General features: G+C 45.5%; 1 protein-coding gene across 2 annotated transcripts; it reads left to right on the top strand.

Moving 5' to 3' along the window:
- Positions 1 to 22,354: 22,354 nt before the first annotated feature.
- LOC133921557 (dof zinc finger protein 2-like) lies at positions 22,355 to 25,107 on the top strand. Of its 2 annotated transcripts, none has more exons than XM_062366486.1 (2): positions 22,355 to 23,518; positions 23,798 to 25,107. In XM_062366486.1, the coding sequence occupies exon 2, from the start codon at positions 23,819 to 23,821 to the stop codon at positions 24,878 to 24,880; it is 1,062 nt and encodes a 353-aa protein (XP_062222470.1). In that variant the 5' UTR covers positions 22,355 to 23,518; positions 23,798 to 23,818; the 3' UTR covers positions 24,881 to 25,107. The 2 variants fall into 2 exon arrangements, with proteins under 2 accessions (XP_062222470.1, XP_062222469.1); XM_062366485.1 differs by having other exon boundaries at positions 22,447 to 22,907.
- The last annotated feature ends 691 nt before the right edge of the window (positions 25,108 to 25,798 follow it).

A 25,798-nucleotide genomic window follows, 5' to 3' on the forward strand; every position in this document is an offset into this window, starting at 1 on the left:
CCACTATACAGAGTCCTTTCCACTTAGGTGCTAACTTATGGCTCCTAGCCTATTTCTGTACCTTTCGTAGAATAAGATCCCAGCAGTGAGTTTCTTAGGCTGAATCTTTTAACTATGATATCTACGTAATGCTTGTTGATACTTAGCTACTCGAATAGTACCATGAACAGCGGCTACCGTTGCTGGATCCTCGGGAATTTCCGTGCCATTGTTCACCATGGTGTTTGGATCCACCGTCATTGGGTGAGCAGGTGGGATATCGGATCCTCTGGCAATAAACATGAATCGATCTGTTCGGCTGCTCTAGCTGGTGGTAGAGTCATCGTCACCTCCCTCATCATTGTCGGTGCCTATGCACTAGAGAACATTAGGCTCCTTAGGGTCCCACTTGAGATGTCCCACCTCACGGTATGCGTCAAGTAGCCTGGACTCAATAATATCGGTGCGGATCTGTTCACCTAGATGGTCCTAGCGGAATATCATAGTTTCGATTGTGATCTCCGATCCAGCTAGGGGCGATTCGAGGGTGATCGTTATTGACCCGAAGTAATCGTAGAAGCCAATGTCAAAGAATCCAGAGCCAATGTGCACTTGAGACATAGTCGGTCTTAAAAAATAGAAGACCCCTACCTAACGCGTCAATTGTCAAGGATTTGTTCCTAACAATGGGTCCGAAAATAACGGGGTTACCTTCATAGATTAAAGATCGAACATGAAGCGAGACACACAAGATGTATACATGTTCGGGCCAACGGTTGGAGTAATACCCTGTGTTCTGTGTGTATGATTGTGTGTATGTATCCACTTGAGTACAGATAATGTGTCTAACATATTACAAGAAGTAGATTGAATCTAGTCTAACCTAGGGCTAAAGTTGTCGAGTTCCTCCTGCGCTAAGGTCTTGATGTCTGCCTTTAGTAGCCAGGAGAAAGAGAGAGTCCCCCAGGGGGTTTGGGTCTCCGTCTTATATAGAGGTGATGTGCCACCTCCTATATACCCATAATCAATGGCGGAAATTCTTATTCACACACGCGCGCAAGTTCCCTTGCTCACACCGCCCCACTGAGAAGCCTACTTGCCTGTTTTGTATTTTTTTGAAAATTTTTCCTTAAAATTTTTTTGAGCAAACTTTTGTCGTTAACTTTTCCTTAAAACTTTTCTCGTTAACTTGTCTGGTAAACTTGTCCAGAAAACTTATCTGGGCAACTTATCCAGACAAGTTGTCCAAAAAAATTTCCAAAAAAGAAAAGTTGCGGGAGGAAATTTTTTCTAAAAATGGAAAGGTGGGAGGGGCTGAATAAAAGTTGCTACTCCTGTAGCAGGTGTGCGTGTGTGAATTAGAAAATCATTTTTCCTTATCTTATAAGTAAATAGATCTATCATGAATACTAATTTTATTGAGTTGGATAAGCAATCAAAGCCTTCTTAGTATATATCTATTGTATTCTGAGCGTATCAGATACTGTAGATTCGATTTCATAATATCTAAAGATATTAAATATACACATGATGTACCCTGTCAGTATACATATACTCTTATGTGTGTATATATCCCTAGTTAAATATTCGAAAGGTATGGCATGAACTTTTGCCCAAAGTACCAAATAACTTCCGTAGCAACCGCAGGAAAAGAGCCTTTTCTGCTTCGAAAGTTGTCCTGAAAGTTGTAGATTTGGTACTACTTGCGCCCGTACAACATTCAGTCGTAAGATTTGGTGTCGCGTTGCGCTTTCGAAGTTCAGACATGTTCTGCAGAAAGGATTGGAAAGGGCGCATGCATGCTTTCAAACGCCGTCTTTTGGAACTGTAACTAAGCTCTTTTAATTTACCTTTTAGCACGCATTTCAAAGCAGATATGTTCGTCTTGATTCGGTAGCCGTAGAATAGGATAGACAGCAGTTTTAAATTTGGTCATCTTTCCTGAAGCTGCAGATGTTTTCTCGGTATTGGTGCCGGACCTTCTGGTCACATCTTTTCTGTTCATATTTGACGAGCTACCTGGCATGGGCAGAACAGTGCTGATAGTGCCGTCAATGTTCGCCCGCGATGGAGAGATTGACATGTTCCCGTCGAAGTGACTCCTTCAACATTTTCAGTCATCGACAATCATCCGCCTGTTCTTCGTCAACCTTTAGTTCCCTTTTGACTTTCAGATATGCAGTTCTAATCGAACAGAGAGTCCAGATTCGATCTGCTTCTAGTTTATCTATAACATATATTATCCCTCCAAGATTTAGAGGGCTCTCATTTGTCGGGCACTGTAGCTACTGTAGCAGTGGATATCACATATGTATATGTATAGATATACAAATACAGATACATATATATGTGTATACATATACATATATTTACACATATAATATAATTTTATTTTCGGAAAATAACATATATTATCCCTCCAAAATTTGGAGCGTTCTCATGTGTTGGGCACTGTAGCTACTGTAGCAGTGGATATCACATATGTATATGTATAGATATACAAATACATATACATATATGTATACATATACATATATGTATGTATATATGTGTATACATATACATATATTTACACATATAATATAATTTTATTTTCGGAAAATTTCAAAAAATATCAAAAGGAATATTAGTTATATTAATAAATCGACTCAAATAATCTAAAATACAAAGAAAAATATATAAAACTCAAAAAGTATGAAACAAATTTTGTTAGTTTCGTATTACTATTGTCTACATGCTGCAATTATATACATACATGAAAGTACTACTGTTTTCTCTATAATTAAGTGAATGTGTTAAATATTGATAAATTTATAATTAAATATTGAGATATCATAAATTGGTTTCTTTTGTCATGTTCTGTGAAAAAAAAGGGCGCGGCGTAAGTGCGCCAATCCGCCTAGTATATATAATTTATGCCACGAAAGGATGTTGTTGATTTTAATGTTAAAAAACAATATCTCTATAATCACACCTTTGATTTTTAATTTGTTTGAAGTATATTGTTGGAAAAAATATGCTTAACAAAATGAGATCGATAAACGCTATATTTTAATGGAGTTTTAGAATCATAAAGGAGTTACGTCCATGTTATTACAACATGATAGATACTCTAGTTACAACATAGTAAATATTACAGTTAAAATGTAGTGAACTGCAGTGTTGAGTGTTGACTAATTACAATAAGATAGACACTTTAGTTACAACATGGTGAACACTCCGATTATAATATGGTAGATACTCTAGTTATAATATGGTGAACATTGCAGTTATAACATGGTGAACTGCAGTATTGAGTGTCGACTAATTAATAAGGTAGACACTATAGTTATAACATGATAGATTATCTAGTTACAACAAGCTGAACAGTGCAATTACAATATTGCTGATTGCAACATTGTCATAATTAGTTACAATCAGTCTGCATGGACACGTAAGTTGCAATCTCACTATGCATATAGTTATAACCGCTCTATGTCTGTAGTTGCAACTAATAGTTGTAATCACTCTATACTACATGTTGTAACTTCTCTATGTATATAGTTGCGACTGGTTGTAATCGTTGCTCACGAGGTGGAAACACACTCGGTTATCCAATGGGCTCGTGGGGTAGGTGGTGGGAGCACGTTTCGGTCGTGTGGGGTTGGCGCGCGTGTCAGAGCTTGGTTGGCTGCTCAGTTAGGTGCGTGCAACCTGTGTGTATTCTGCAAGAACGCTACGAAGGGATGGATTTATATTAATAAAGTAGCACATTACATTCCCCATTTTATAACAAAGACCACAGAAAAAATAAAAAATACATTCAAGTCCCTTGGGGTCATCTCCAACAACGAGCTCTGCTTCTCCGATCGCCACCGTTGTAGACGATCGCCGGCACCGGAGTCAGTTCCGCCTGCACCGGAGTCAGTTCCAAACTGCCGCATCATTCTACATCCCAGCACAACAAGGACGCATGGCTGCCACCTTGTCGGACGCCGCAAGGAAAAAGAAATAGCACCACCACCTCCAAGCAGGAGGAGTGGCCTAGAAGTATATATGCGACGGCTCGCTGTATAAGCTCCAGCCAAAGCCGCATAGAAAATCATTTCACTATCAGGGATGGAGTCCAGCCTGAAATCGCAACCCAAACATAGGGATAGACAAAAGCTCCATCTCCTTCGCCAAAAGACAAAGCAAAACTAACCTCTTTCGGCCACCGCCAAAGGAGTAGGAACCACCACAGGCTCCACTAGCCATAGCCATGTTAGCCAATGACGGCCTAGAAGCCATCGACACAAAACACAAGCAAAAGGGGATCAGAAGCATCCACAGATGCAAGAAACCTCCGATTCGCAACATCGGCGACCACGGCGGAGTCGTCGTCATCACTTGAGCTGCAAAGAGGGACAAAACCTCGTCAGACGCCGGAAAGATGCCATCGATGTTAACAGCCTCACGAGACGCAAGACAACGCCTCTGAGAAAACACTAACCTGCTGTTAGACACCTAACTAGGACTCGTTCAGTTTTTTGGGTTGCTTCGGTTCGGGAAATACGATAGCTCGGTTAATATGGAGTTATTTGTTCGGTAAGTACGATAGTATTTTTGTGTACAGTGTGGTTTCGGTTAATACCAATGTATTTCGGTGTGGTATCGGTAAATGCCATATTTACCAAAGTTTACGCGAATCTCCCTTGAGTGAATGAATAAGCAATTTACATGATCCTATATATGAACTTTGTTGTATTAGTATAGATGGAGGAAAGTAAGAGTAAGGGAGTAGTAGACGCCACCTTGTGCAAGCTAGTCGATAGCTCAAATTGGCCGTTGGGCAGCACGATGCACGGGCGCCTAGCATTCGGCCCTTGGCAGCACAGCGCATTGCAGCAAAGAGCACAGTGCAGAACAAAGCGCACGACACAAGCTAGGGTTTGGTAGGCGACGTTGTTGCGATCTATCAGAGCGAGACGCGAATAGTCGAGTACTCGAATAGGTGTTGTATGATGCTTCACCTTCCTAGACCCTAGTGGAGTGTTAGCCTGTTGGGCTAGACTGTTGGTGTACTGGACCGTAGACTGCTGATGAGATAGGCTATGAGCAGAGGGGCTGCATCCATTGTTTCGATATTTTCGGTGTGTGGCTGGTTTTTCCCAATATAATCGAACATCTGAAATCACTTTTTTTTTTAAAACAATACCAAATACCAAATACCAATCAAACCGAGTTAACTGGTACGTACGGTTTGATATTTTTGGCATGGTAAATTCGGTACAATGTAGATTTACACACTCCTACACCTAGCTAGTATTTTGTACTCTGGGAGGCTGTCGGAGGCCGGCTGGGGCCAGAATCGATTCTCAGATCGGGATCACCTTTTCCGCTGCTCTCTACTGTAGCAGGAGGAAGAGATAAGTTCTCGTTTATTTGCACTTTTTATTTTTTTTATCAGGAACATGTTCAGAAAATTTGGTGGAAAACGATAGACCCTGTCTTGGCATGCTTGACCTCGCGCTCGACAATCACGTTTGACCACCCACTATTTTCCCAGCTCGGACAGAACAAACCACTCTTGTCCTCTCGCTGTTCCTCTCATTCTCCCACCTGCAGAGTCTTTCCTCTCCCCATCAGAACCTTACAAAGTCCCAAACAGCTAGAGACAATTCCAGAGAGCAAGGAAGAAAACGAAGAACAAGCTGACAACAATAACACTAGAAATTCGAGTACTTGTAAATGTATATCTATAGATATGTACATTGATGGAGTAACATGCAGCAGAGGGGTGGCGCAGCTTAAAAAATGGGGCGATAGTGGCAGTTGGCCTGCCTGAGGAGAAAGGAAAGGGAAGGCGCTGGGATTCGGGTGATGCGAGAATCCACTACGGGTGAGGTGAGGGAAGCGTGCAGCCCACGTCGAGGTGCCGCGGGATTAGACAACACCTGGGGCCCCTCGGATTTCCTCGCCGGATCCGTCCGTCTACCGCGGTGAAAATTTTGTCACCGCCCGTGAACGATGGGTGAGACTGAAACCGAGGCGCGTACGCTGTCGATCGCCGGAGCGACACGTACGTAGTGCGTCTACTAGTCTTTCCACCCGCGCACAAGTCCTCAGTTGTAACTTTTTTATGGGACAACAACTGTGTGAAGAAATCGATCTGTTCTTAAGAGTGCTTCAGGCCATCTGCCAAAAAAAAGAGATCAGCATGCTATAGTATCATGCTTGCTATTTTATCAAATCAGGAACTCAGTACGACATAATATTGCCAAACAAGCCTGAAATACAGAAAGAGTACACGACCACCGACCAATGACAAAAACGGACTGAAAGGACATATTCAAGTGAAATCTATGTGTTTGAACAATTTCACCTTTCTGGAAAGGGCGGTGGTCACGAAGCTTACCTGGTCCTGTGGTCCATTCCAATTCCACAAAGCACACAATCTCTTCTCCCGACCTAGCAAAGCACACAACTAACCACACGTCGTCCCATGAGAAAATGTATGCCTCTGAATAGGCTGACTTGGGTACTACGCAACAAACCGCAATTCAAGTCAGAAGTGGCACTCGCTTGCTCACTCCTACCTAAAGATCGGATGTGGTAAAACTACCGCATGCCTTATTGTGGAAAGAGCCACGGCTCTTTTTATTTGACGTGAGATAAAGGTGGGCGGCTTGACGTCCTCAAAGCAAAGCCTAGGTACGTACTTGCAGCCGATGGTGATAATTCGGAGTGATACATCGATCCTCTGAATCATAAGTCACAAACAGGTGATGAGAGGATACATCGATCGAGCTCACTATCTTTGCCACGACGGTAACAGGAGAGGGAAGCTTCAAAGCGTGTGGTGCAGTTTTCGTTCCTTCATTTTGGAGGAGATAAAAACTCACAGTGCTTCCCTCCACAGTGGATTTCTTGTGCGTTTTGGTGCTCTTGATCTGATCTAAACATCACTACTGCGTTTTGTATTAATCTAGCGCCTGCAGCACCTTTTCTTTGAAACTAGCAAGCTGGCGCACGTTAATAGCGTGATTAACATCATAATAATATTTTATTATGATAACTTTTGATTAAAAAAATCTCTTCAGCTTTGATTTGGGTTATAGGTGGCCCACGTGCAATGTGCCGCTAGCTTATTCGTATTTATACCATCAATCAATAAGTCTATTGTCTGATTTCTGAATTTTTTGAGCGTTTTAATCAAAAATAGTTGTATAGACATGTTTTGATTATACAAAGACACAAACTATGTTCTTCACCTGCTTATCGCAACCGCAAGTTGCATCATGCCTTGTTCATCCACGGCTTCGTAGATGTCATTTATTGCCGTCATAGGTCACGGCTCTACCATATGTAGCCATGTGGTTATACCTTGCCCCACTGTTTAACTGACACTACTACCTCATGCTATGTATGTAACAACAATTTATTGCCACATTTTTTGACTTCACCGACAAATTAAATCAAACATAGCTCTTCACTATCATGTGGTCGCAATCACAATGTATGTGGCCAAAGCCAGGCTCTATTGTCCCCAGTGTCTCTTGTCACCACCGTAAGTCGCTGCTTGACCATCTGATCTTGCGAGTTATGGCTTAACTTATCGTCTACCTGATATTATAATCTTGTGCTATGCGGCAACAATCTACTGTGTGATTTTTAAATTCATCAACGAATTCCAATACCTTCTTTTTTTTCTATTTTAATTCTGATTTTAGTTATTATCAATTGTATTTTACATGGACTCTTTATTTAGACATTTTGCTTCCCAATTGGTATGCAAATCAAACCACTAATTTTCTATATTTTTTTAATTCTGAATTTAGATATTTATTAATTTGTATTTGATATGGACTCTTTGATGGAAATTGAACTATTTATTTTATTATTTTTTATTCTAAATTTTAACCATTGATTTATTGTATTTCACATGGACTCTTTGTTTAGGTATTTTGCTTTCTATTTTGCATGAAAATCAAACCACTAATTTTTCATATTTTTTAATTCTGAATGTAACTATTTAGTAATTGTATTTGATATGTACTCTTTGGTTTTGGTTTAATATAGACTGTTAGATGATCATAAAAATCAGTGATGTTGATTCTTTTCTTTTGTTAGCTTAACGGGATAATTTCGTAACTTTGAGAGCGAACATGAAGTCTTCTTTTAACATTCAAATTACTTTTTATTATGAATTTAACTATGGATTAATTGTATTTTACATAGACTCTTTGTTTAGGTATTTGCTTCCTAGTTTGCATAGAAATCAAACCACTAATTTTCTATATTTTCAATTTTGAATTTAACTATTTAATAATTGTATTTGATATTGTGCGGATACTACCGATGTAAGCATGCATGATTAATATTCATGTGCACGTAGGGGTCACTCCCTGGCATCATGAAAGCGTGTATGGAATTGCATGCATGTGAAATCGTGAGCTCCCCTCTGTGCGGTTGACCTCTGCGGCCCAGAGCTGATTGGCCTGTGGGGTAAATCGGGTTGAAGAGGGTGCGCATGGGTCAACCCATGTTAGTGAGACCGTTTGGAGCCTGCGGTAGACGCCAGGTGCTGGCGCTCGCAAAGCTGTCTCTGGGTCAAATTTCCACGAGGCCAAAGGGTTGGCCTGCTAAGGGTCGAAGCAACCCGTGAAGGCTGACTCCGGAGGTTCGTGAAGGTTGATGTGACCCATCGGCCCGTGAGCCAAGGCAGTTGCGCGTGATGCTGAAGCAACCCGCGTACACGACCTGTGGAGTTGACACACGGGACCGACCCCATACCACATGACCTGGGAAGCTTGCCTTGGACCAGAGCCCTGCAAAGCCAGGCTTGTTAAGTTGCGGCTTCGGAATAGGGCCAACACGTGATCTGGTGTGAAGTTGATGGAGCCAGAGCTCGTAAAGCTGAAGCCGACCGGAGCCGATGGAGCATGTGAGGCCGAAGCTGGAGCCCGGAGCCTATGGAGCGCATGAGGCTAGAGCCGGAGCCTGGTCTGATGCGAGCTCCAAACTCCGTCAGTCGAAGGCCGCGTGCAAAGCTAGAGCTTCGCGAGATGTGTGTTAGGTGCTAACATGATGTTCAGCAGGAAACATGCATGCACATCTTTTTTCTTTTACTATTATTTTTTTATCACGATGCCTAGCTTTGCCCATGGTTAAGTATGAATTAAATGACTAGTTCATGCATGCTAGTAAAAGTCACTCTACCAGTGCATACTATGATTCAGCTATCGAGGTATAGCGAGAAGACTTTACTATGGAGCTCACTATCCACGTGAACCTACGACATGTATAGTGTTATCCACTGTGCACCAGCAAGACATGCCTAGAAAACATGGGCACACTGGATTTTCATAACCTCATGCACCTGCCTCTAACAAAAAGATAAGCTTACCAGAAGAAAGGACATGTGGGCATCACAAAGGTCAAGAGCTATACCATGCATGTGCACTCTGATGCAGGTCATAGACTAAAGAGACTATGTATGTGTACGACAAGCACATGGCTGCATGCTTGTATGCGATGTTAGCACACAATAACATCCCTAGCAGGGGCCAAGACCATGACTTTGTAAATTTATTAAAAGTGATTTGTGTCAGCATGAGAAGCAGGACAAGGTAAAAGTATTGTTACTCCCCCCCAAAACACCTTTTGAAAGTGCTCACATGGCCCTAGAAGGTGTGCAATATGTCTACCAACACTAGAATCAGGCCTAGCGGTAGCTGGCAGCTGGCGTGGCGCTCCCACACCGCTCAGAGTGTGCATGGGTTGACACGTCTTGTCCCCCTTTTTTAGCACTAGCTGTGCAGGCTAACAACATCGTGCATATCTAAACACAGGCACAAATGTATGAATTTAATGCACCCAACTTTTACCGATGAGCATCTTCATGTTGATTATCTATTTAGTTATGTAGGGGCAGTACACTAATCTGTAGCTCCGTGAACCCCCATGGTTTGGGGTTGTCCTGGGCTTGACGCGAACCTCGCGAGCGCCATACGGACCATGCAGCAGAGCTCTAGGTGCGGAACCAGAGCCTGTACATTCAGGCGTGCAGCGCGACAGGGGCTTCGATGTAGATGTTGAATAAAACGGAGGCGGCGATATGAACGCTAGTGGATTTAGGCGCATCGGACGGTGTGAATGGTAGCCATGGCGAGCCCACCCGTGCTACGACGGTCCAGACATCGACGAGCCTGCAGACGCGAGATTGCTCCTTGGGGTCATCTGCTCAAGCTGGCCACTCGTTACAGGACTGGCCACCCCCTCAGGCCCACCGACAGGGATGGAGAGGACGAGCAGCGGCCCCCCTTGCCACCGTATGTGCAGCACAGTGCACTCGCAACATAGTTGCCATAGGAGGTTTCACGCGGCATCCCCTCAGTCTTCTCCCTATCTTTTTTGACATAGCGATTTGGTCGGAGATCCCCATGGACGGTACCATCTATTAGCGGAAGAAAAAGTCTTCCATGAACAAGGTGAGATGAGAGCCAATCTATTGGAATGACTCAAGCTTAGGGAAGAACACTGAGTCTAGAGGAGGTATAGAGTGAGAGGAAGAGAGTGTGTGGAATGAGTGAAAAAGTCTTGTCCCCCTACCTGACCCCGGGGGCCTCATTTTATAGTAAGACACGGTAGGAAAAATTACCATCCTAGCCTTAAGATTATGTTACAATCATGTACATATGAGACTATTCTGACCCGTTGTTTCTTTTACTTGCGCTATACTAATTTGGGAATTGTAGTCATCATAGTATGCCGTCGTACATCATCGGGGTATCCATGGGCTGAGGCATTTTTTCCAACAAATCTAGAACGTTAGATTATCATACAATCAATGATGCATATCTTTTTTCCTTTTTCCAATTAATATAGTACTTTTGTGACATTGAGAGTGAAATTTCTTTTAACATTCAAATGATAAGATAATATACGATTGATAACTTACTGTTAGCCGAGCAATACCATGAATGGTATGTGCATGGCCTGGGCGCCCAAACGCTGAGCACACCAACATCCTAAGAAGATCACAGCGGTAGTCTGAGGAGATCACGACGGTAGGAATATTTGTTTCGACAAGAGCCTCGTCCTCAATATCTTGCGCAGATTAAGGCCGTGGCTTGCGCACATGCGCACACTCATCTCCATGCAATGCCTCATCCCATCCTTCCTAGAGACCATGCCGCCTGATTCCTCCGGTGGTAGCTCGACTCCTTCAGTCTTTGTCACCACCTCCGGTGCCAACTCCTCTAAGGGCTCCTCCGACGGGTTTTCCCCTAATACTACAGGCCCTGGCCAAAACTGCACCACCACCACCAACTCTAGCTCCTCCCATCACAACAACAACCACTGCCACAACAATGGCCACAACAACGGCGATGACGGCAACCACGGTGGTAGCGATATCGGTCAGGGCACCAATAGGGGCGACGCTCATCCTAATGCCCAGGGCTCACCCCCTGACCTTCGCTACAGAATCCATGGGCTGTGTCCATTTAGATGTGGCCCATTCAGGGTGTCTTGGGTCCACGGACAGGTGCATTCACTGCCACTATCCAACCTCCAGCTCTGTTCCCTAGCGTCGGGCACACAGTGGCCTGGCATGGCGGCGCCCTCCGTGCAGTATGACTTCACGCCACCTGCCTCCTGGGATCAACAACAACTCATGCATGCGTTCAACACCATGCAGTTGAATCCTCCCTCTTTGGGTTGGTTAATGGATTCTAGGGCATCCGTGCACATGACCTTGGATCTCGGTAACCTCTCGACCTTCTCCCGCATTCCTTCTGCTGCTTCCTCATATGCCATTGTTGGAAATGGGTCCCATATTCCTATTACCCACATTGGCACGACTTCGCTTGATTTTCCTTCATGTTCTTTTTTACTAAGCAATATTATTGTCACTCTTTCTCTCATTAAGAACTTGATTTCTGTTAGTCGTTTCACTATTGACAATCACTGTTCTGTCGAATTTGACCCGTTTGGCCTTTCCGTGAAGGATCTTCACAACCAGGAATGTGATCGTCCGGTGCAATAGCCACGGTGACCTATATCCTCTTCATTGGCTGCCGTCTGCTCCATATGCACTTGTTGTCATGTGTCCCTCCTCCACCTTGTGGCATCGACGCCTCAGTCACCTCGGTATCCAAGCTCTATCATACCTTGCCAATTCTTCTCATATCTCTTGTAATAAATTTTTGGAAGAATCCTTATGCCATGCATGCCAACTTGGCCGACATGTGCGTCTTCCGTTTTATCCTTCGTCATCTCGTACTACTACAACTTTTATGTTAATATATTGTGATAGTTGGACCTCGCCAGTCCCTAGTTTTTCTGGTTACAAATATTATCTCGCTGTGTTAGATGATTTCACTCACTACTTATGGACGTTCACACTCTGCTTGAAATCCAATGTGTTGACATTCTTCACAATTTCTTTGCCTATGTTCGCACCCAATTCTCTTCTGGTATTCATGGTGTCCAATGCGATAATGGCGGATAATTTGACAATAAAACCATGCGTCTTCATATTCTCTCACATGGCATTGCACTCCATATGTCATGTCCACATACATCTCAACAGAATGGTAAAGCATAACACACCATCTGTTCTAATAATAACATTCTTTGGTCCCTCCTTTTTTAGGCAAGCATGCCTCCTCCCTACTGGGTCGAGGCCCTCCACACCGCTACTTATCTACTTAATCTCCACCCCACCAAGTCTATCAACTTCGTTATTCCTCATCATGCTCTTTTGGGTCACCTTCTGATTACCTTCATCTTCGAGTTTTCGGTTGTAGGTGCTATCCGAACCTGTCCGTCACAACCCGTCATAAGCTCGCACCACGCTCCACTCCTTGTGTCTTTATTGGTTACCCCACAAACCACAAGGGATACCATTGCCTTGATCTTTTCACAAACCATGTCATCATCTCACGTCATGTCATCTTTGATGAGTCTGCTTTTCAGTTCCCAGAACAGCCATGACCGCCTGTTTCCCTCCGACTTTGATTTTTTATCAGTCGCAGCTCATACTTCTCTTGCTGCTCCTCTATCCATTGCATGTCATGCACTCGCACTGACGGCTCCACCTGCCACACATGCCATCCCAGCAGCGTTTGTGCCGCTCGAGCCACTCTCACCTTCCACACCAGTTCAACCTGCTTTGCATACCCTCTCACTTGCCGCGTCGCCTAACCAGCCTGCGGCGCCACATCCACCTACCGTGCCGCACGCCTGTAGCGAAAATAGTCCTATTAGGTCATGATTGTGATTTTGGTGATTAATGACAACACTGAGACTAACATGTTTGCCAAGAATATATGTTAGTATGTCTCATGGATGAAATACATGAAGAAGACACTGAAGCCAGGATAAAGTTTGATTAAATTGGAGAAGTCCTAGAGAAATTATTCTTACCGGATGGTCCGGTGATTAGGACCTTGCACACACCAAAGTATTTCTCCCTTGTGTGTTATATTCACCGGATGGTCCGATGCTCAAAATGGTATACACACCAGAGCATTTTCCAAAAAGATGAAAAATTGAGTTGAAAGCAAATTGTACTCACTGAAAGGTCCGGTACTCAGGAGATTGCACACACCAGAGTCTTCTCACTTAGAGGAGGAAGTACGTGACTTCACCGGATAGTCTGGTTATCTGCATGCTTTACACACTAGAGCATTTATTCCAGAGAAGACATAACTGTCGAAGACTAGAGATCAACACATCGGAAGGTTTGATGATTAGATGACAGTGCACACTAGAGTATTTTTTAGAGAGTGGAAGGTTCGATGATCAGAAGATTTACACACCAGACTAATTGCACAGAGAAGAAGTGGCTCGGCTTGACGCAAGAGAACACACCGGATAGTCTGATGATGGAAGTGCAGAATACACCACAAAATCCGATGTTCAGAATGTATTAAAATGGGGTTCCAACGGCTAGTTTCTGATATTGTACTCACTGGATGGTCCGGTACTTGTACTATTGTTGTCACCGGATCATCCGGTGTTCACAGTTTTTGTGAGCCGTTAGAGCAACAGCTAGTTGGCGGGTTTGAGGCTATAAATACTCGATCATTTGAAGGTGTTGCAGTTCAAAGAAGCTCATATACACTTGAGGAAGACATCCAAGTCATCAAATTGCTAAAAATATTCATCGAAGGCGATGAAGCACACTATTAGAGAATGATTAGTGCTTATAGGTCTAGATAGAAGTATTGCTAGGTGCTACAACCTAGAGAGTGGATCAAGGAGTGATCCAACTATCTACCGAGAGGTATGCCGACACATTAGAGTCTTGGTAACTTGCCGATAACTTGTTGACCCTCCGATTTGGTGTGGAGAGGAGGCAATAAGATTGTGCGGGGACACGGAGGCCGTCTTTGTGACTAAAACTTCAAAGTGAAGACGGCGCAGAAGTGACTGGAAGAGAGGTTAGTGATGATACCTCACCTTGGTGACTTGGTGGCCCATCGTGCTTGAGGTCTAGCTATGAAGCAAGAATTTGATGCTTTATGTGCTAACCACATATGGGATCTTGTTCTTCGTCCTGCTGGTGCTAATGTTGTTATAGGGAAATGGATTTATCGGCACAAGTTGAAGCCTGATAGCTCCTTGGACTGATACAAGGCACACTGGGTTCTTCGGGGCTTCTCCCAGCGGCCTGGTGTTGACATTGGCAAGACGTTCATTCCGATCGTCAAATCAGCCACTGTACGCACCGTCCTCACCGTCGCCTTGGCCAATGATTGGCCTACCTATCAGCTCGACATCAACAATGACTTCCTCAATGGCACGCTCGCTGAAATGGTCTACTGTCAACAACCCTCGACTTCATTGACCCGACACGAAGCATGCACATTTGCTGCCTTAATGGGTCCTTGTACGGCATCAAGTAGGCCCCAAGGTTCTGGTTTAGTCACTTCATGATGTACCTTGTGTCCTTGGGATTCTCAGCGTCCAAGGCAAATCCTTCATTGTTCATCTACCGCCACGGCAGGGACACCGTCTACATCCTATTGTACGTCAATGGCATCATCCTCATGGCCTCATCACCAACCTTGCGACGCAAAGTGTTTGATTTGCTTCGCTATTAATTTTCAGTCAAGAACCTCAGCGAGCTGCACTTCTTCCTCAGTGTTTCCGTGCAACGTACTATTGTTAGCTTCTTCCTATCGCAGCGCTAGTACACGAATGATATTTTGGCATTCGTGGCATGACCAATTGCAACCCTTGCAGCACGCCCGTTGACACCAGCGCCAAGCTTCCCTCTGGTGGTGCACCCATGGACAATGCCACCGACTACAGGAGCATCACCGATGCTCTCTAGTACTTGACATTCACACGTCCTAACATCACCTACGTGGTCCAACAGGCTTGTCTCCATATGCATGATCCACGTGAGCTGCACGCCAATTTCCTGAAAAGGATTCTTCGCTATCTCAGGCGGACCATCGACCATTACTTGCAGCTCCATCAGACTTCACCAACATCTTTGACTGCCTACACCAATGCGGATTGGGCCGGTTGCCCCGACTCCCGCAAGTCGACTTCAGGCTATGGCATCTTCCTCGGTGACAACCTCATCTCATGGTCCTCCAAGCACCAACAGACAGTTTCTCGCTCTAGTGCTGAAGTTAAGTATCGTGCTGTTGCAAATTTTGTCACTGAATCCTTCTGGCTTCGTCAACTCCTTGCTGAACTAAATCGTCCGCTCCAACATGCTACCGTTGTCTTTTGTGACAACATTAGCATTGTCTATATCTTGACTAACCCCGTCCAGCATCAGCGGATGAAACATGTCGAGATTGATCTCCACTTCATTTGGGAACAGGTGGCCCTCGGTGAGGTTTGCGTGCTTCATGTTCCGACGACATCGCATCATGCTGATGTGTTCACCAATGGCTTGCCTACCACTGTTTTCAGGGATTTCTGTTCTAGCTTGAACGTCCGTCATGCTCCCGTTCCAACTGCAGGGGTGTTAGCCGAGCAGCACCATGCATGGTACGTGCATGGCTTGGACGCCCAAGCGCCGAGCATGCCAACAGCCTAAGAAGATCACGGCGGTAGCCTAAGGAGATCATGATGGTAGGAAGATTTGTTTCTATCTTCAGGAGCTAGCTTTCCTTATTGTTAGGGATTTGTTTTGGCATGTAACCAACTCTTGTACTCTTTATATGCCCACCGACTCCTAATGAGAATTCAAGTGCGATCTTACAATTCACCTTCACTTACTACATGTACAACCTGAGGTTGTATGCACCAAGAAGTGCAATGGCAACTTGTCGATGCCTAGGATGATGTGACCCCTCCTTTCTTACCTTTGGTGAACTTTTCCCGTGCCGTCACCCTATTGTCAACCTCCTACCTTTTTCTTCGGCTGCTCCTGGTGTCACCTCTTAACCATTCCACTCCTTGTCACCCTTGCTTCTAGCACCGCACTCCCTCATGCCGACCCGCGGTTCCCAGCCTTAAAAACATCAACCCTAATCAATAACCTGCGAGATTTAGAAAATAGATAAGAATATTATCTGGAAAGATAGACCTAATACGTGTGTTAAAAGCAACGGTCAAGATCAGGTATAAAAACAATCATGTCAAGTAGATTACGTGCCCTAACTTTTGATGATGTACAAACTACAAAGCTGATGCCTGGTGAGTTGGACCAACCTGACGGCCCTCACCGTGTAGCCACTAGTGCCCTATTCCAAAGCTACCGCACTATCCCGTCTAAGCCTGCGGCGCCACAAAACCATGCGACCTGCGCCTCCCTGGTGCATCACATGCACGCGCCTGCCCGAAAACTCAACGTGGTGGCACGCAGGGGCCCTTCCTATATACCTGTATATACTTGGTAATTTATACGATAATAATAGAATATGGTCTAAAGTAGTAGCTATGTTTAGTAATCTGTACGGTAGGACGCAAGTGACCTGATTTCTTCGGTTCATAAAAAATTAAGTGGCCTAGCCTATTTAGTTATTTGCCTATTTCATGTTTTCTTTCGTCTAGATAGTCCAGTTCCCTGTTTTCCGCGGGAACACGACTATAAGATATTTCGCATGCATGCAACTTCAATCAAGGATAGGTGTTAGGCATTGTCATATGAGTTTTAGTTGCTGATTTTTCTCCTATATAGTTTCTACTCCATCTCAAATGGATCCGACCTTTGCTGAGATCACACATGTGAAATATGAAAAGGTCTTCACTCGGTCTGGCTCCATTGCACGATTGGGGGGCGGTCCCCCGTGTGTGCCCAATAATCACCATCACAAAACCCAACCGTGCGTGCCACCAATCACAGAAGCACGCAGCCAGTCGATAACTAGCAATTAAAACCAGCCGTTTAGCAGTAAGCAGCTAGCTGCCAGCGCAGCGTTTGTGCTGTGGTACTAGCACTTACGAGTAGATAGCAGCTCTAAAACCATACTATGACTGCAAGCTATCTGCTGCATGTACCGGTGAGTAACTAGAGCTGCACGTAGCAAGTTGTATAAAAGCATACAAATACAGTTGATAAGTGAGTATTTCTACCTAGTTAAAATGTATTAACTCAATCATACGTACATGTACTATGATTTCTCATAACTTTGTTCCCATCAGTATTTATAATAATTTTATTTCCGACAGCATTTACGATAAATTGGAACAACCTGAAATACATCCGATCAAACGCATTATAGGTTGTTCCAGCTTATCACAATGAACGTATACTAGGTTGCTCCAATTTATCGTAAATATTTGTGAACTCTCCTCATAATATTATCTTTATAATTAATATATAAATATTTTAATGTATATGTCCAATAAACCTTTATTTTTAACTTGGTCCCGGCCCACTGAAATCTACCCTGCACGCATGCACGCCCCCGAGCGGAGGAGGACCGGATCGATCGGAGCACCGCTGACACAGCGACACGCCTACAGGCGCGCTCTCCTAGTAGGCTAGTAGCATAGCAGCCCACTATCGATCGTTCGTTCGGTCGCGGTGCGACGATAGCCAGATGCCGACGCTACAAACTAGAAAGCCGTCCTATGGTTAGCTAGGAGCCTAGGACGACGTAGTCTTAACAGAAGCTTTTCGCCGTTTCAGCAAGCTTCATTGAATTCGTAAAGATCGCTCCGTCTCTCTCTGCCCCGGCATAGTGGAAGTCAGTGAATGCCTGCCTCTGCCTGCTTCTCTCCTCATGTGTGCTCCATCATATCCTGCCTTCTTGCAGGCAGTGTCGCACCAACCTCCTGCGATCATAAATTAGTAGTGGTGCCAGCGGTCGGTCGTTGCCACAGCAAGCAAGACCTCACGTATCGGTGTTGGTGCGCATGCATGCTGCCATGCTCCACCAGCATTGTCTGTTGCTGTTGGCTCATTGCCACGTACGGTGCGAGCATGTTGGCCTGCCCTTTGCTTTCATAGGATCCACGAAAGGAGAGCGTAAATCAGGTAGTATACGTATGAACCTAATGCGTTTTCACCACCCAGCGCAATGATGGCTGATGCCGAGTGTAGGTGCAGTGACTTGCGAGCAGGTGAAGATCGCCGTGCAATCCAAAAGTGCGACTTTAGCAAACAAGAAATTCTTAACAAATCGACCAAAGTTATTCGCATTTTAGTTGGAACAGCGGTATACGGGCCCGCCAGCAGAGGAATGGAATTTCAACGCAGCAAAAGTAACGAGTAGTTAATTGATCAATCGACCGATAGATGTATCTTAGGCTGCAAAGAGAACCGCCCTACGTAATTAAACGGCTCAAGTCATCATGAAGGAGCAGGTTAAACCATATCCTCTCCTCAAAGCAACACGTAATCGGCGCCAGCTTTATTCCCTTCAGACCAATCACCACCTTTGCGACTTGGCGCATGCATGCACTATGCAGGTGGTTTCGAGGAGGAGCATGCGATCGTTCTCCAAAAGGTGTTTCTTCTCACCTTCTGGCTATTCATAAAAGCAGGGGTTAGATTAATCGGCGACGTACTTGTCCGGGAGTGCAACTAATTTCTACTTTGCATTTGTTTTGATCGGCGCTTTCTGCGACCTGTGCCACTGACAAAGCAGACGACCGGATTGAACTCCAAAAAGACCTGTCATAACCGTGAGCTCGCAGAAAAAGACAGCGAAAAGGAGATAAAACTTAAAAGGGGGCAGAACTCAGATGATCTAACGAAGCCCGGTTTCTTTTTGTGTCTTTACCCAGTTGCTTCCTCATGTCATATCTCCTTTTTTTTTCTCTCAACTTTTCCAGATAAGCTGCGACAGTAGCTGCGTACTACTGCTAGAACACAAGGCCTTGCTTTGCTAAAGAAATCGGTCAGATTAACGGACGCCGCAAGCCTGCAAAGGTGGCCTCCAGCTCGTGGCATGCAGCGGTTGTAGGTGAATGGGGACACGGCAAAGGAATTTGAATGGATCGACGATCGATCGCCGTTGGCAGCCGGCCCGACAATAATGGAGTACGTACCCATCATGCGCCCCACCCGCACATTCTCTCTCGTCTCCCTAGCCACAGCTCGTTCGGCGGCAGCAGCAGCTGGCCTCGCGGTGCAGGAGGAGGATCGGAGCAGTTCCCACCCCATCCGCGCGAGCGCACTAGCGGGCGGGGCGGGGCCCGGGCGACCTGCAGGCGTGCGCGGTCGCTTTTGCGCCTGTCGGGGCGGGGGGACCCGCTCGCGCGGCTCGGCAATGGCATGCATGCCCCCGCTGCCCGGTTGGCCGGCCCTCGGTTCGTGGGCGAGCGAGTTGGGTGCGATTTCTCCGCGGGCGGGCGCGGCCACCAGCGTTGCGCCGCGTGTGGCGTCCGCCGATGGTTGGGTTGGGTCGCCGCGGGCGGGCCCTCCGTTCCACTACGAATCCTGACCAGCGCGCTCTGTGCCTGTAGACAGACAGCGAGTCCGCGCGGGGCGTTTTGACGCTGCTGAATTATGGGTCAGCGCGTTGCGGAAATCGGGAAACGGCACGACAGGTGCTGATGTTTGAGGTGTGAACATGACTAAGGCATGTAAAGACGTATTTACAGATTTGGTTTGTACTAGTAATTGCGCTCGTGTTTTATACATGTGAAATCAATCTAAAATATAACAACGTATAGAAGATAAATATTAGATATCTATATATATAAAATAAAAAATAAGATATTAAATGTATTTTTAGAATATATAGAAGATAAATATTAGACATCTAGATATCTTATATTTATTAATTGGAGGCTCCTTTTGGTGCCTCTACATTAATCCTAGAAAAATCTTAGAAATTCTCATAAAAAAGTAAAATATCCAACCATCGAATTGATTAATTGACTAACTGTAACCATAGATCAACAACCAGAAGAAACAAAAGATTAAAAAATAAATCAGAGTCCAACTCTAAGACTACTTCTTTCCTGATCTTTCCTTCTTCTTTTTGTTAGATACCCTTTGTCCAACAAGATTACGTTAACAAACTCCAACTTAGTTACGTTAGCAATAAACACACTTTTTCAAATCAATTAAAATATACCAATTAAATATGTGTGTAATCAAATATTACAAAATTAAAACAACAGAACGCAAACATATTACGGATTATCATATAAAAGTAATATCAAAGAATTTATAATGTATTTCAAAAAAATAATATGAGATACGGTGACGATATTAAAAATAATAATAATTTCAAAAAATCAAGAAACAAATAAAAATCAATTTGCATAACACATAAAATGAAAATTATAAATTAGATCTATTCACAAATAATAAATATGATTTCAATATTATGAATAAAAATTACATTTTTTATTTTATATTATAATATTTAAATATAAATAGCTGATGTATCTTAGCATACAATTATTATTAACACAAATATCTAAAATTCAGTTGTATGCTAAATTTCTAGCCTGTGCAATTGCACAGGTTGATGCGCTAGTGGAAGATAATTAATATGAGATTAAATATTTTCTCAAGAGGGAATGAGGAGAATCTTATGGTGACCGTTTGGTCAACTCACTGGAGGGTGAAGATAGTTTAATTTTATTAACTCATGTATTTTATAGGAGTACGAATACTTGACAGTAGTTGAGTATGGTGAATTAAAGTTTTGCAGACTTGTGCCGTTGCTTGCAGAATTCACACGTCCCAAATTGTCTGATATTTGAAGACAGCCTATGGACCTCACAGCCCTCCAAACCTTTCCCTTTTAACTTCTGTTGCACGTACCCTTAGGCCAAGTCCACATGCCAGACTATGCCCTGCATCCAGGGACGAAGCCAGCAGCCAAACTAAGAGGTGCATGGCCCCTTACTCTTCATCGTATGAAACAATAAATTACTGTTCATGCTAGTTATTATTAGCAGCATTTTTTAATCAGGGGAGGTGCATGTGCACCCACACTCTATAATTTGGCTCCGCCGCTACCTGCATATATCGTACTATGTCACTGGCATCGCAATATCTTCACCTGACATGTCCTCTAGTTCACTTCTCTCCATCCCCACTCGACCACCTTAGACATATGCATCTCTCCCAACTAATTGATGGTAAGCATGCATTGTACGTGGCGTCTGTGTTGTAACATGCAAGCCACCATAGCTCCTTATTGTGTCACTCGCATAGCCGGACAAATCAGGACATGCCTTCGTGTTTGAGCAAGATTTTGAGGTTGACTGACAACTATGGATCAACCTTAGAAGCTGCTGGGACCAAAATGAGACATGACTGAATGCTCTGTAACTAGGTGTGCATTGAATCTTTTACTTTGCATGATGGAACATTTGCATCCAGTCAGAATTCACCCTGCTCTCAAGTTACCATGGAAATGCTGGATATCGATTTGTTGATATCTCGAGCTAGCTTATATTATTTGAGTAGATATCATGACTAGTTCATGCACCAGCTAGCTCAAAGCACTTGCTAGCCACATCATGCTTTCCTCCATTGAGCGTCTGGCAATACTAGGGCTCCCAATGGTAAGATTAGGAGTTCACTGGTGTCCCTTGGCTCACAGGGAGGTGGGAGGCATCTTGGTAGGCGGCAATGGTGCTAGTGTGATACTGGCGGAGGATGGAGGTCAGCGTGGTGACATCTCGGCTAGGGTGACAAGAACAGGAGGCGATGGCGGATCTGACAAGGGTAGCCGCCAAAAATGAGGCACGAGGATAACACGAGCGAATTAGACTCGCTAAAGAATGTGGAGCATGGTCGGGGCTGCATGAATGGATGATGGAGGGGATAAGTGACGGAAATTGGTCAGGGCGTAAATAAGGGTTTGGAAGTGGGGATGTGATTTACATAGTAATTAATTGTGATCGAATTTTCATGACTGATGAGTAGATGTATGATGAAATGTAAATTTGATAGGAATGGACTAGCTATATTTTATTCAACCAACATGTTACTAGAGCATTGATCATAAGTTCTTGAATTCAGTATGGCTCTCAGTATCTACGTAGCCTATACTGTCAAGCACTAAAAACACCCTGGTTAGTTGGTCGCACGTGGCACAGCGGCCTACTCACGTGTGTGGCCCCACGGACCATCATTCTCAGGGCTGCGCGCCTGCCCCTCTCGGTTGACTGCTCTCACCGACTGGTTTTCGGCCCAAAACTCGCAACAACAAAACACATTCCCAAGCCTACATGGACAAATTTTAACACATTTCAGAACTGGAAAGAGGCAGCGATACACCAATTTTCCTTCCTCTTCCTCCTCCCTTCTCATAGTCATAAAAAATATTGCGAAAAGAATCCCACTATCTCATGACATCTGGAGGAGACTAGAGAGAGGGGGGAGCAATTCCACTAGCCATCCACAGGACATTCCCTCTCCCCTTGCCTCCTGCTCGAGACATCTAGGAGCTCCTCCTCCCCTCGAGCAGCTCTTGTTTCCCTCCTCCTGTTCGTAGCACAACAGGCAAGAATTGTTGGTGAAGAGAGCAATTGGGATCCTTGCATGCATGGACGCAGCGGCGCACTGGCATCAGGTAAGCTAATCTGCAAAACCATCTCGATTGAATCAGCTCCGGCAACATGCATCGGTCACTATGCATACGAGATCTCTCTCACCGGGCGTTGGCTTCTGTCCCTCTGGATCTTGATGTCTTGTTCCTGGTCGGTCCTCTTCTTCTTTGGCCTGCCTTGGTCTCGGAGCTCGCTTTCTTATATGTGGATAGATATGATGATGATGATCTTGCTGCCGGCTTTGTTGTTCTTGAATGCCGCCATAGCCAACCTTTTATTCTTTGTGTAGATCTAAGCATGTATCGTCATCTCCTCTCTGTCTGCGTGCCCTCTCTTCTCCATTGGCTTCGAGCTGAGTGAGGGCCTTTAATTCTCCCATGTCCCCCCCCCCCCCCCCCTTTAATCCTTGAAAGGAGCACACGCACCGCCTTTATTTTCCTTTGTTCCTCCCTTTCTTTCTTATCCCCTTTCCAAGCTCTCATCCTTTTTATCTTGTCATCCCTCTTTTTCTCATATAGCTTTACCCTTCTCTCTCTCCCACACCTTGCATCAAAAGAGCAGCCATGTCTTGGGCGATGGAGTAAGTAGCAGCAGTGCTACGCCACAAACACAACCCTACAACAGCACAAACAAAGTTGAGTTTTGTGTGGTGGCGTGTTTCTCTCTCATCTTTTCCTTCCTTTTTTCCTCACCTTTTGTTTGCCTTTTCCCTTCTCTTTAATCTCACTTTGTATGATTGTATCCATTTGCTTGGTTCTTTGTTGCACCATAATGATCCTCACACCCATTTGCCTTTCTATCCATCTCTTCATGCTCCCACACTACGTGTTCTTGCATCTTAGTTTTTAGCTACCTTAACATTGTTCAAGCTTGTAGTCACGTCTAATGATGTGCAATATGTGTCCAAAACCAGGGGCTAGGGCTAGGGAAGTCCATGGAGGAGATGCTGATGGCTGGAAACACAAATCCTAACCAGAATCCGAATCCACCACCGGCTGCGCCCTCGGTTCCCGGCGCTCAGCGAGCTGGCGCTCCGGCACCAGCTACGGCAGCGCCTGGCGCTGGAGCGGGGGCGGGTACGGAGCGGCGGCCGCGGCCGCAGAAGGAGAAGGCGCTCAACTGCCCGCGGTGCAACTCCACAAACACCAAGTTCTGCTACTACAACAATTACAGCCTGCAGCAGCCGCGCTACTTCTGCAAGACGTGCCGCCGCTACTGGACCGAGGGCGGCTCGCTCCGCAACGTCCCGGTGGGCGGCGGCTCCAGGAAGAACAAGCGCTCGTCCTCGTCCGTGTCGTCCGCGGCCGCGGCCGCCGCTTCCACCTCCGCGGCGGTGTCCGGCACGGTCCCCGTGGAGCTCGCGGCCAAGAACCCGAAGCTGATGCACGAGGCCGCGCACGACCTCAACCTGGCGTTCCCGCACCACCACGGCCGCGGCCTGCAACCGCCGGAGTTCGCGGCGTTCCCGAGCCTGGAAAGCGGCAGCGTGTGCAACCCAGGAGGGGCCATGGCGGGCAACGGCGCCGGTGGCAGGGGCGTGGGCGCGTTCTCGGCGATGGAGCTGCTGAGGAGCACCGGCTGCTACGTTCCACTGCAGCACGTGCAGCTAGGGATGCCCGCCGAGTACGCTGCCGGGGGATTCGCGCTGGGCGAGTTCCGCATGCCCCCGCCGCCGCAGTCTCAGAGTGTACTCGGGTTCTCGCTGGACATGCACGGCACGGGTGGAGTTGGCGGTGCCGGGGGTTACAGCGCTGGGTTGCAGGGCGTGCAGGAGAGCTCGGCTGGCAGGCTGCTCTTCCCCTTCGAGGACTTGAAGCCGGCGGTGAGAGCAGATGGGCGCGAAAACACCGGAGCTGATCAATACGAGCACAGCAAAGATCAAGGAGGCGAGGGCGGCGGGGCGAGCGGCGTCACCGGTGGCCATGAGACTCCGGGGTTCTGGAGCAATAGCATGATTGGGAATGGCAGCAGCAATGGCGGCGGCGGTCCTTGGTAAGGCGGTGCGCCATGCATGGCTCATGCACGCGCCGTTGTCAGCATGTGGAGATAGGGTTAGAGACAAGGAGCTAATAAGAGCTGGAGGTGATTAGTGTTTACATATGGCGTTTGATCTCTCTCTGGATGTTTTTTTTTTTTTGGTTTCTTGGTGTTGTTCATGTGTGTGGCGATCGTTGGGTCTAACACAGCAGGATATACAGATTATTAAGGATGGTGAACTGGTGATTTGCAGCTTCTCTTCGCCAATCGATCTCTCACTTCTGATCGTGTAATCCAAGGAGCTAGCTGTTAATCATGTCAATGTTGTTCATGTCGAGTACGCACTTAAGCTTCTTCTTTACTGCAGTGTTCATGTCAAAGCACATCGTACGAACCTAGGGTGCTGTTGCCTTGTTGGTTAGTTACACGTACAATCATCCTAAATTTTAGATGCCTCAAATTTACGGTCGGACTTGAAATTTATGATTTGATCAGACGACCTTGTGAATACAATACGTGGCACACGGTGGAGTTGGCGACGGCCGCTTCCTAGCAGGAATTTGTCTGCTACGGAGCTTATAGATGAGGGAGGTTGTCAGGCGGTATGTTGGCTCGGTAGAGGGAGGCAAGTGGGACGGGGGTAGGATGCACCCCGAGGATATTGGGTTAGTGTGGCACCGCTAGTAGAGATCTAGCGTCAGGAGTGTCGCGGAGACGAGTAGAAAAGGGAAGGTAGGGGCTAACGCAATTGTAACAAGGACATGTAAAGGAATAGATAGGTTGTGGTACCGTATGTAGATTCGGTATCGGGAGTATCATCAGAGACAGATAGAGAAGGATGGGTGAGAGCTAACACACTTGTAACAATGACATGTCGGGGGACGGATGGGGTTGGAGGTCGTTGAAGATGATGCTAGACCTTACGATCGGACGGCTC

This window comes from Phragmites australis, chromosome 6, assembly GCF_958298935.1.
Source record: "Phragmites australis chromosome 6, lpPhrAust1.1, whole genome shotgun sequence".
Classification (NCBI taxonomy): domain Eukaryota; kingdom Viridiplantae; phylum Streptophyta; class Magnoliopsida; order Poales; family Poaceae; genus Phragmites; species Phragmites australis.